The sequence below is a fragment of the Sebastes fasciatus genome, chromosome 4, assembly GCF_043250625.1.
Source record: "Sebastes fasciatus isolate fSebFas1 chromosome 4, fSebFas1.pri, whole genome shotgun sequence".
NCBI lineage: Eukaryota > Metazoa > Chordata > Actinopteri > Perciformes > Sebastidae > Sebastes > Sebastes fasciatus.
This window is the reverse complement of record NC_133798.1, coordinates 17,026,894-17,039,848: the sequence shown is the minus strand read 5'-3', so window position 1 is coordinate 17,039,848 and position 12,955 is coordinate 17,026,894. Positions and strand designations below refer to the sequence as shown.

Sequence of the window (12,955 nt, the reverse complement as noted above, 5' to 3'; positions counted from 1 at the left end):
GATTGAATAAAGATCAAAACACAAAGATGATCTTAAAGCAAGTTCTCTATCTGAATTTAATTCGATTTTTTTCTCTTCTTTTTTAATCCACCAGTGAATCACTGCTGTATTTTTTGATTTAAAGAGCTTGATTAAATGCTCCATCAGTAGGGGGCAACATTGAGTCAGTCCAGTCCATGCCTTACAGATGCTGTCATGTCAGGTCAGAATTACTTTTAGACCATCCCTGAACCTTTACTTGTTTTGCTGTCAACCTGATATTAAACCGAGCAAAGGTGTCAGTGTAGAAACTCACGCTTTACATCACATGTAGTTAACAGCGGCAACTTTCCACCCATGTGTACACAAGGAAAGGTATCGGTGACAGCGGGAGGTAATCATGAAAAGCACCGTTTCTTTGTTCACGCTTCATAAAAATGAATCAGCGACACAAGAGGAAGAAAAAGAGAGTGTGGTGGCAGGGATGCCTGAGGCCTGAGAGTGATCACTGCACAGCATGTGTGCAGGAGAAAGGAAGTGGCTCTGTGTGTGTGTGTATGTGCAGAGCGAAGCGATGCCTGTGGAGGCACCCTGGGGACATTCAGCCTCCGCTACTGTGTTTTCTCAACCTTTCTGGTGTGGAACCGACAGTCGGCTTCAGATTCAGCACAAACACGTAATGTTTGACCAGCTGGAATAATGACAGACTGGAACCCTCCAATTGATCTGAATGTGAAATCCGTTAATGGAGCTCTGATTTGTTGTTGTTGTTTTTTAATTAATCTAATATTTCTTGTTTGCCATGCCTTGTTAGTGGTGGGCGGCATCGAACAGAACATGACAGCTAATTAATACAGGCTAAAGGGCAAACAGGAAGGAAGACAATGAGAACCAGCCCACAGAAAACATGCCATGACGCTACGAATAAGGGAGACAGCTTTCAAACTACATGAGCTACAATTCACGCACTTTTATTCTCACACATGCCGCATTTATAATGAAAAGCATGATGCATCCGAGTGGCGCCGAGTGGTGCAGCCAGTTCTCCCGGCAGATCCAATTATGGGCCACAGAATGAATGTACCTTCACCCATGAACCCGGTTACCTGCCTCTGTAGAGGGTGTTAACACAGGGAAAGCTGCTAATGAACAAAGCAGCTACCAGCGGGCACTGTTTTCCCCCACCACATGCTTACAAATCTATCTCCATTTATATTAATTTAAACTTTTAAGGGGCCCGCCATAATGAAGCTTGAGAAAACGGTTTCTTCGAGGCTTTTTTCTGGCAGCTCGCACTGCAACTGGATGGTAGGGGGAGAAGAAGAAGAAGACAGACTGCTGGCACACTGTTAATGCTAAACACCAGGAGTGAAGGAAACACTCTTGCGACAATGATATACGGCCGTGAAGAAGTGATGAACCATCTGCTCTCTCGGGTGTGTGTGTGTGTGTGTGTCAGCTTAAGATGCATGAAACCCCTGGAAGTTTTAAAAAATCTGGCACAAACAGTCCCATCTATGCAACAGCCAAAGTCATTTTTATTCCAGCATGAAACTGATCTCCACAATATTAACATCCACTGTCAGTTAAATAAAAAAGGATATAAAACAAACATAGAAAATGCGAGACAAGATCTCATTACTTAATCACTGTAATCACTCTGGCCTTTAGATCCAAAAGGCTTTGATTCGACTGGCGTATAGCGGCAAGTCTACGCTGTTATAGATGAGGAAATAAAGTTTGTCTTTCGATGTATGGCGCTCGGAATAGAAAGGGAAAAGAGCTTCACCCTGATGAAGACGTTCTGGCAGAGAGGCCCCAAAATCAATATATGCTCTGTGGGGAAAATGAAGAGAAAATGATCTCATTTCTTACCAGAAGCAACCAGGAGGAACAAATGTTGCTAAGGTCAGCCAAGCCGCTTTGGGCTAAGTGATTTTTTTCATTTCATTCAAAAACAGTGTTACTCCACTACAAGTCAATGAGATTTTGTGACTGATATCTATCCGATATGTCTATGCCGCGGTGCCAATTCCCAGTGTGCCTTGATTGAAAACAGAGCATCCTCCGCAGTTTCCTGCTTATCAAACAGCCAGCGGGATGTTTTATTATGCCGTCCCAGTACGCTGCAGAAATCTTCCATTTCAAGTTTTCGTACTGTTAATGAACAGCGTGTCATCTTTACGACCCCCCTGGCCCGCAATCTGCTCAGGAATCTGATCAAATATAACGCCAATTTATTACACGTCTAGCCTGTGCTGACGGCCAGGTGTTTGTGTGTTGGGGACAAATCAATGCACTCCACTGGCTTAGAGGAGCACTCGTCACAGAGAGTACTGCTCAGCCTGTTAAGGTTGTATAATGTTCTTCTGTAGCTTTGACAAGTCGGACACAATAACCCTGATGATGTCATCGGGGTTATTTTGAACTCTGATTGGTCATTGGGTTTGGAGAAACTGGGGGTGTGGAGTTTGAAAAACAGGGGTATTTACCAGGCAGAGGGGCTCTAACGAAAGATGCTATTGAGTTGCATTATGGGAAATGTAGGATTTTGACCTATAGACCTTTTCAAGCTTGACAACAATCAAAATTGGTTCCTTTGTATTTCCTTTTTGCAACATTTGTTAGGCTGCGTATGAAATCGCATACTACGCACTACATACCGGATAGATGTATTATCATTCAACATACTTTTGTGTGAATAAACAGTAGTATGTGTCTTTTTCGGACGCACTGAGCACTAATTTACCTGCCTCCTTGCCGGTTGGAGACGCGAAACCATGGTAACCCCCATGCCAACCTCATGTGACCAAAACGACGGCTTGTGAGAATCAATCAATCGTCTTTATCTGAACTAATCCAATATATACGTATATATTACAAACACGAGCAAAATGAAATCTTATACTTTCACTTAAATTGAAGTGTTATTGACGTTACAGAGCTGTCCGTCAACGTCTGCTATGAACGCTGTTGTCACTACCGCATTGCATTGTGGAACATCTATGCCGCCGTAGTGTCCAGCGTTTGCATATTGTAATATTTCACCAGAAATAGTACGCAATTTGCGTACTAATGGTTTCATACTAAGGTTTCGGACATACTAAAAAATCACACATACTGTTTTAGCGTACTAAATAATATGTTAGTATTGAATTTCGGACGCAACCTTAATGCAGTAGCTGACAGGAAGTAAACTTGGACCAAAACTTTTGCCCTTGCAACCGAATGGTAATGAAAAGGTCTATAGACGGGACTAAAAGCCAGATTATCTTAGCCTCTGTTGCTTTGACTGATTTTGATCCCTCTTGTAACTTCATGGGAGTGCAATACAATGTTTTACTGAAAACCCCTTTGACAAATTGGACAAAATATGGTCAAGCAGGTCATTAAAGTAAGTAACACAGTTGCATAACACCTGAAATTGGTGACAGAGAGTCAAATGCATTATGATGAATATTTTGATCCGACATCAAAATATGAATCAATTAAGATAAATTAACAAATGTAAATAAATACATGAAAAAAAACAAATGATTGACTCTTTAATGCATTTGGATGGGGGTGCTGATGGGACAGTAAGGCCTGCACCTGTGTGATTCTCCTCCATGTATCAGCTCCATACAGTCAGATCTAAATGCTGATGAGACCCAGGATGTCAGCGGACGCAGGTTCAGCTAGATCGAGCTCTGCGTCTTGATAAAAGCTGTCCTCTCGCCGTGACCGTCCACCTCCTCGCTGTCTGATTCAGACTGGTAGGCGATCATGTCCTCGTCCCCCCACACAGTGGGGATCCCCTTGTAGCATATCCGGGCCTTCCTCTCCTGTCCTTGGCCGAAGCCAAAGCCGAAGCCCACCCGCACCCCCCTAGTCTCTGAATACACAGAGGGCAGTTTGGTCCTCCAGCCCAGAGAAGCGCCGCCTGAGCGCATCTGCAGCAAGAGGAAGACCCCGACGAAGGCAGCCAGGATGAAGGCACAGCTGAGCACGGCCACGACGGCAGCCAGCTGATTGGACGGAGCTACGCTGACCCCCGGAGGCTCCTCGCCTTCTCCTCCACTGTCATCCGCCGCTGATGGGATCTCCTCCTCTGGCTGGGCTCCCTCACCCTGGAGTACCACAGCTAGGGGGGATTTGCGCTGGACCTGGTTCTGGTGCAGGCAGGAGGTCAGAACCAGGTGGCTGTGAGGCGGGCAGGACAGGCAGTCTGTAGGCCCGGTGCCAGTGCAGGTGAGGCAGGCGGAGTTGCAGGGCAGGCAGGCCTGGACGGAGGACAAGTCCACCCAGTTCTCCAAGGACAGGTTGAGGAGCTGCGGCCCCGAGGTGAAACCCGGCGGACATAACTTCACACAACCCTGGAGGAAGAGGGAGAAGCCGGGGCTGCACTCTGCATGGAACGTAGGGGGTGGAAGCATAAAGGAGATTAAGTCTCATGCAATCCAATAAAAACACAACCAAGATAGAGTGCTCCAGGGATGATGTCTTTTTGTAGGCGAACAAGGAAGTTAGCATCGCCCTGGGTTCCCTCAACAAAAAGCCAACGGGATTCTTGCATTAGGTTTTGGATTATTGCAGAAAATAAACTCTGTGGCAAACAAACATTTATGATACTTACACGTTTTGTTCTGTAAAATAATCTCCACAAATGAACACCACTTTTATGATTTTTGAAGCGTGAATGCAATCGCCAGAAGTAAAAAGATAACGTTAGGCTATAAACAAACTACACTACAGTTGCATGAGCGTGAGTATACACGACGAGGCTGTAAAGGAGGACGAGTCGGCGTGATGACGTTTAGTAGTCTCATTAAGCCACTTTTTAAAGACATACATGTACGTATATAAGCTTCAAAATTCACGATTCTCATTTACTGATCTATTTTATATCGTAGAACAAAACGTCAAAATCTCTTCAGCTTGTGTTAACCACAGACCTTATTTCAGGCATCTAACTAAAAACCCATTGACTTCCAGAAGAGGGAACCGGAAGTGCTAAAATGCTAACTCATGGTTTTAGGACTCAATCCTGTAGCACTCTATGGCATCCACAAATAACTGGTTGTTCATGTCCCATCATTTCTTCACAATTTCCTTGGAAGTTTACTGGAAAAGAACTACAGTGTAAATACTTTTTTTTTTTTTTATCATTATCAATTAATGAGCTGATTATTTTCTCGATTTACTGATACACATTTGGTCTGTAAAAGGTCAGAAAATACTGAAAAATGGCCATCGCAATTTCCCAGATTTGAAGTTGTGTCTTCAGGTTGCTTTTTTTGTCAGATCAACAGTTCAAAACCCAAAATATTTCAGTTTAAAATAGTGGGAAAACAAGCAAACTCTCACATTTGAAATCAAATGTTTGGTATTTTTTATATTTCACAATAGTTGCCGATTCATTTCCTGTTAACAGACTGATGAGTTAATCAACAAATCATTTAAGCTCCAATTTATTTATTCTTATATATTTCCTTGAAAGAACTGCTAAAATAACGATTGGAAAAACAGAGACCCACTTTAACCCATGTTAATATTAATTTGTTAGAAACCATATTCTTGATATTTGTTGAATTGTATGCTTGACTTCCCTTCAATATATACAACCCCGCAGAAAGACATTTGCATTTGCATCTGATCTCCCGTGCGCTGAATAAAAGACGGTTCATTTGTTAAAAGAAGGCCACAACCAGTAAAGGGAAGTTGTACCAAATGAACATTGTGTCCTCTTTCCTCTATATAATTATCACCAAATTACAAAGTCCTCTCCAGCAAACATCAGGGTCTGGGACCCTTGTAAAACAAAGTGTTACCACTAACTCTTGAAATGTAGATTTTAACTAAATTATGGAGAAGTGCGGGAGGCTTAAGAAGAAAGCATCTGAATGCTCGGAAGCAGAACGAAGCTTCCGACCTCATCTGCCTTTCAATGAGGGAGTCATCTTCCTGAACAGTTGTTGACAACGTAGCACCTCTCGCACTGACGCAGTTTTAATCTCCCCTGCTGCTCCTCCATACGCCCCACTCTCTGATTCAAACTAATATGACATATGGCAATGTGCATATTCATAATGCGTGCGGGGTAAACAAATGCAAAAGAGGCTTATAAATGGGTGATCTGTATTCACAACATTCGCTTTTCACAAGTTGAAAACACCCAACACAGGCTGACCAAAAGCCTGTTTTGTAACAGTGTGTGTCAGCGCCAATACAAATGAGCCCATTCCACTTAAGTGGCTCCTGTTCAAAGTTTGTGTGTGAAGCCCCGAATGATCTCACCGATACAGATCTGCTGGGCATCAAAGGTCTTGCAGCTGTTGTTGGACGGACGAGGGAAGTCGGACGACGAGGGGTTGACGACGCTGGGTCCGGTACCCCACAGGATGAGGATGAACTGACTTAACACAGCTGACAGAGAAGGACAGAGAGAGAGAGAGAGAGGAGGGGGGAAGAGAAGAGAAGAGAAATATCAATGTAACACCTCTCAGAGAGGGAACAGTGTGAACTGGCTGAGAGAAGGATATATGGGGGTGGAAGAAAAGGAAACAAGTGGTGGGAGCGGACCAAACACAACACTGGAGGAGGATCAACACCAGCGGAGGAAGAGACGGCTTCCTGTCTTATTTCCCCGGCTGCCTAGAGTAAACAAAGCCACAAAAGCTTTCTAGGAGTTAAACTCTCCTCTACAATAAGCTGCCGTTTGCTTTTTGAAAGAAAACGCAGCCCGATAATTGTAAAAAGTTTCCACTTTCTTAAATATTTTTCTGTCTGGCAACTACAAAGTCTTAATCCGCATATGTTTCTGCTCCCCCTGGTACCGAAAAAAATGGTACAAACTGAATCATTAGAGAGAGACGGAATAAAAGGGGAGCTGAGCCGAGGCTATTTGGAGAAGCATGAAAATATGCAAGAGGACTTGATGAGGGGGCAGCGAATGCTGGCATGAATGTACCGTAGGTTTTTTCTGTGATGTGACCAGACTGAACAAACAATGGTGATGAGTGGGGGGTTACCATAGTCACGTCCATTAGCTGCCACGTTTTCTATTTCCAGTGTCCATTCCCCTTGAGGATCCTCGCCCCATGAGTGGGTAGTCATAAAGGCCCAGTCATTGAATCCCTCTGAGGAGAAGTCATTGGGCCTGAAAGACAAGGGGGGGAGAACGACGTGTTTGTGTGATTTCTTTCTGAGATAGACTGCAGTTTAGTAGACTTGTGGGAGTATCTGTGCACAGATAAAATTGAGGTACATGCACATTGTGTTTGTCTCTGTGTGTGTGAAAGAGAGATTTATATCGCGGCCCGGTTGTTGGTGTGTACAGTGGTGTGTTTTACTGTGTACCTGGGGAACAGCAAGGTGGAGCGTGTGCCCAGTGGGCTGATGAGATGAATGGCCAATTTTCCTCTCTGGCTGTGGGAGAGAGTGAGGCGAGCCTGAACGTGTTCCAGAGAGCTGACATACTCGGGTCGTCCCCAGCAGGCATCCACGCTCTTGCTGAACACCAGCTTGTTCCCGATGTCTCTGCAGGGTTTGACGAGTGGAGGGGAGGGTGGTTAATGTTGTGTGGCTGCAGCAGTGGACACAGACAATAGCGCTGTGCTACAGATCTACGCGACCGTCCCAGCTCCAAGGAGAATACGGTGACATCTATCAGGCTGGATGATAGGACCAGCAAGGACTCGTAATGGGACTAAACCTCACTGTAGTTTACAAACACACATACACACAAACACACACACACACACGCACGCAGAGCTTCAAGTTGCCCTTCTAACCTTGGCTCTGCGAGCATGGTGTGAACACACTGATGCTGCGCTCCCAGCGAGGTCCAGTTCTGTGCCAAAGCCACCATGGCGCCCGCATCCAGGAGCCCGTAGCCGTACGAATGACTCACTGTGGAGAAAAAAGACGGAGGGGTAAAGGTAAAGAGAATGGCAGGTTGGTGGGTGGTCGCGATGAAATAACATCACAGAGAGAGAAATTACTGTCAGTCAACAATCCACTCTCTACTGTAATACCATGGCGTTATATTCGTTCCTCAATCCTGAGCCGACAATCATAAATTCAGTTCCTTCAGTTATCCAAATCACATTTAGACTTTCTTTTCTGCAAACACAGTCAAAAATAATGTAAATGCATTTTTTAAATGCTAATAGTTTTCTGTTTTTAAAAGGAAGAAATAAAAAAAGGTCTTGAGGAAATATCTGAAATGTTCCTTTTTCATCTGAGCTGGCTGGAGAGTCTTACACCATTGTAGCCTACATGTTATGGGAAGACAGTGTTGTTAACAGTGGTATTGACCACACGGTAGAGACCGCACCAGCATCTAAACAGACCAAAGAGATACTATCTGCAGATAGGTTCACATGCTGTTTAAAGGCAGAGTTGGTAGTGGTGTTCAAAGACACGTTTTGTTATATTTGTTGAACTTCTCATTACATCCTGACAGCAATCACTAAATCAAACGCTCTGACGAAAGAAAATCTGGTATCTCTGTCGCAGCACTGTAATAATCCCGTCCAATCATTTCATTCGGGTTACCTGCCTGCCTGTCTACCTAACTATCTGTCTACTAGGGCTGTGTATCTGCGCGAATCTGGCGATACGATACGTATTACGATACTGGGCTTACGATTCAATATATCGAGATATATTTGCGATACTGTGTTTTTTTCTATGCAATTTACATTTACGACAGTCCCTGTAACATCAAACATCAGAGCACTACTTTGCGATTAAAAATCGATACAGTGTTTTTGAGAATCTATACAGTATAACAAAAGAAAATATCGCGATACTCTATATTTTCTTACACCCCTACTGTCTATCTGCGTGCACTCTGCCCGTGCACTCATTGTGCGTCATTGTGAGTCTTCCACCAGCTGTTAGCTTGTGGAAACAATCGCCGTGTTCGTTGTTTACATTCATAATGATCATTTTGGGGGAGTGGTTTGCCAACTTGGCAAATTTCTCGCTATATTTAGGGACTTTTGGAGATATTTAGCAGCTGGTGCCGCTAGATACTTTCATTGGAAAAGAAGAAGTGCACTCTTGCTCGTTTCTCAACATTACCGACCGTACCTTTGCTGTGCTGCAGCTTATCAGCCATTTAGTTCTCGAGCCTGGGAAATGACGTTAGCATTGCTCTTCTCCCCGGTGAACGTTTGTTAGATAAGAAGGAGAGTTTAACAGGAAAGCTAAATGTGGCTTGTTGTTGTTCAGAGTCTGTGGCTCTTGTGTTGTGTAGCAGGCTGCTGTCTGGCTCAGCGTGGCTGTCTGCTCTGCCTATGACAGAACACTGATGGTTGGAAAGACTTTCATGTCTGCCTACATCCCTAATGAGCTCTGAGATCAGCCACCTGCTCACCTGTGCCAAGTTTGCCTCTGAACAGCACAGGTGAGTCCAATCTGAACACTCAATCAGTGCTCCTGTAAGTAGGAAGGGGAGGAGGAAGAACATTTCTCTGTTGCCATGCTACCAGCCATTCCTGATCCCCTTCAGCATTCATCAAGTGCGTCTTCTAAAGTGAGTTGTTCTCATAATGCAATGCATTCGTTCACTTTACGACTAGATTCATAGGTTTAGCTGGAATATGTTTGCGTTCAAATATTATCTGACTTGCTTTGATAATTGAGATGACGATTAGATGCCTGTGCAATGCAGTTTATGTCATGCATCTCCATATGGTTGTGTATTTGATGCAGCTACACCACTTGTTGAGGTTAAAGGGGAAACTCATCTGAATAAATTCTCCTTTTTGGGGGAATTTCCTGGCTGTCTCTCTCCCTGATTCGGGTTATCTCACGTCCAATACTTAAATGTCCAGAGTCTCCAGCCGTCGCCACTTTGGCCAGCTTAACACTGACGTTACAGCTTGATACAAATACGGTTTAAAATATAGCCATAATAAACCAAAAAATGTAGAATATAAATTTCTTTCTGGTCTTTTCTCAAGGGAGAACACAGGACAAGTGATTTTCAGAGAATATATGTATGCTGTAGCAGAAAACTATAATCCTAGTACTAACCTACAGCCAATCACTAATTACCAATTTTACCCCATTCTTTGTTTCGCTTTATCAAGTTGGTCTCGCATGCAGGCAAAACCTGAGAGCGCACAGAGCAGAGATGCTGAATGCACAAGTCACCGAGGATTTTCGAGTACACAGAGCAGGGAGTTTGAGCCTGAGTGAGAGGTTATTATTGTGTGCTTCTGTGCATAATGGCAAACAATTTACTGTGCACAGAATAGACTTTAATTATATATATATTATTATATAATGCATGTGCTTATAAAAACATCTCTTTCTGTGCTGAAAAAGCCCCATTGTGTGCTCAGGATAGAGGCACACAACTATGCCACCATACAACTCCATCTGTGCAGCGTCTACCTCTGCGTCCCACTCCGTTGGTCTTCCAGTCTCCGGCGCTGAGGTGTCCGGGCCGGGATGTTCTCACCACCAGCTGCTGCATGTCCCTCCAGGTCAGGTTCATACTGCGGCGAAACGGGAAGGAAAGCAGAGTATCTTGTCATGTAGTAGCTGAAGGTATTACTTTCTAACATTATGCACATCGTGAGGGAAAAAGCCAGGTTTCGCTGACCTCGCCTGTACGACAATACGGCAGAGGAAATGTGAGGAGAAAAGGTCAGGAGTCTGTAGGCAAACCTGAAATATGATCTGCCTGGGAGTATACAGTGAGGAGGACAGGCATACATTTCTGAAATATTACACTGAGACATGGAGGAAGCCCTGAGGGATGTGTCAGTCAACCATAACAAAGGTACGGGCTCACATTATGGTTTTAACGGCGGTGTAAAACACCAGTATTAAAAGGTACATCATAACCTACTGTGTTGAAAGGTCGGGGAACACAGTAAGAAAGTGGATACAACACTGTGGGGGAGTGTGTCTAGACCTCTCTGTAATGATGGTTTCTAATGAGGTCTGGGATTGGGGGGGGGGATGAGGTCACCTTCCACACAGTAGAAGCCCAATAAAAGCATGTTCTTTTTATATAGAGTTATTAAGAGGCTTGACAGGAAAGCATTCAGAGGAAAGCCTCTGAGTCATCAATGAAGAAAACGCTGCTCCGTGGTTTCAGATTATCAAACCACGCAGCTTACCGAGTGCAACACCACAGCAGACCGATATAGAAACAGGATTGCACTGTTGCGCATCACCTCCGCCGCCACTCTCATCAGCATTCACATCTCACATCGTTTCATGTGTTATTAATGGACAAGATCCCCCCCCCCCCCCCCCCCCCTCCATCCCCATCCCGATCCACTCAATGTCACCTCAGCACGAGCGCAAGGGGGGAAATAATAAAATAATAAAACACCAAAAAACCAAAACACTCTGCCTATTAAATGATTCCATCTCGGTGTATTCCAGTGTGGTCCCAGTCTGATAAACTAGCTACCCTGTTGTTATTACTGCTGCCTGTCAGGAGAGGTGCAGACAAGGGAGGGGGGGGTTGATATTCTTGGTGGTGTAAACTTTAGCTCTGTCAGTCAGTGCCCTTCTCTTCTGATATCAGAGGTGACAGCGCTGAGATAAACCTGGGACGCCGAGTGTGTACACACCTGAACTGAAACCCGGGCTGTGAGGTGATACTGGATGTTATTTTGACACCTGTCAGCCAAACTGGCTAATGTGGAAATTAGGTTGAATTATGCAGAGTAGGAGAGGACGGGCTGACTGATAAGAGGACTTTAACACACCGTGAGATGTGACTGAAGATACGGCCATAAATGGAGAACACATTAGAGCTACTGACAGAAACTTGGATTCTGACACCTGGAGTCCTGAGCGAGCGATAATGAGAGACATTCTCCGGTTTCAAATCTTCACTGGCGGCCCTACAGGTATTCAGATGTCTGTGTGGGCTGCAGCTGCTGATTTGTCTGGCTAATTAACTGATTATCAAAAGCTTAATTTGCTGAGGAAAGAATTTTCTGGGCTGGGATTTAGGCCAACGCCGACTCCCAGACGCACATAAACACACACATCTCCCGTGAGTGCACAGCAGACAAATGAAGTTTGCAATCAAATTCAATTATAAGAGGAAATTATTATGCTTTTGTGCTTTATCTCTTTCCTTAGTGTTTTATATAGTTTTTTGTGCATATAAAAGGTCTGCAAAACCCAAAAGAAGTTACTCTCCCCCACAGAAACACTGCTCCTGAACTGCCTGAAACACCTTGATGGAAGTCCCGCCTTGTCTTCCGTAACGTGGTGATGTCACCGAGTAACACATTTGCATAATACCTGCCTAGCAGCTAGTTTGGAACAAACAAAGCTAGTTAGAGCGGAGCTGGAGTGGAATCCGAAGAGTTTGGTTTGCAATATGCCGGTGTGAAAAAAATAAAGCGTCTTTTGAACATTAAAGCATGTAAACATGTAGTAAACATGTACATACGTAGTATGCACCTGAAAATTAGCATAATAGGTCCTCTTTAAAAGAGCTACTGCAGACTTCAATGTGTTTTTTGAATTTTAAACTAAGTGATATGATTGTGCTGTGATGAAACACATCCATGCTGATGTTAATATTGACATTTTTTACCAAATTTATAAAAATTGGCGTTTCACGGGTTGACTCAACATGGCATCTACTGTTTTAAATCCGCCCTGTACCATGTAAGGCCAATGCTGACATACTATGGAGTCGACCAGTTGGGACTTATCTATGTTATGAAATCTATATTAAAAAATCGTGTTAAAGCGCTCTTATCAGAGCAACTCCTGCCTCACACATCTATGTTTACTGTAAAAACGTAAAGGCTCCAGGGTTGACTCTAAAAATAGCTATATTATAGGAGGAGGTTGGGTCGTTTTCACTCACTTGGCCTCCAGCGCCAGAGCGATGATCCCAGCAGCCAGCGGTGCCGAAGCGGACGTCCCCGTGTGAGAGTCTGTGCATTTTTGCCTCAGGTCTGTGGTCACCTTGGAGACAGGAGAAGAGCGATAAATA

At 44.1% G+C, this 12,955-nt stretch overlaps 1 protein-coding gene across 2 annotated transcripts in view; it reads right to left on the bottom strand.

Annotated features, from left to right (window-relative positions):
- Positions 1-1,493: 1,493 nt before the first annotated feature.
- Positions 1,494-12,955, bottom strand: part of furinb (furin (paired basic amino acid cleaving enzyme) b) — an 87,858-nt gene continuing 76,396 nt past the window's right edge. For both annotated transcript variants that reach the window (XM_074632299.1, XM_074632300.1), the window contains exons 10-16: positions 12,827-12,927; positions 10,369-10,472; positions 7,752-7,869; positions 7,318-7,497; positions 6,990-7,117; positions 6,256-6,384; positions 1,494-4,366 (exon numbers count right to left, since the gene is read on the bottom strand). In XM_074632299.1, coding sequence (XP_074488400.1) covers positions 3,657-4,366; positions 6,256-6,384; positions 6,990-7,117; positions 7,318-7,497; positions 7,752-7,869; positions 10,369-10,472; positions 12,827-12,927 — 1,470 coding nt within the window. In that variant the 3' untranslated portion in view covers positions 1,494-3,656. The remainder of the gene's footprint in view (positions 4,367-6,255; positions 6,385-6,989; positions 7,118-7,317; positions 7,498-7,751; positions 7,870-10,368; positions 10,473-12,826; positions 12,928-12,955) is intronic.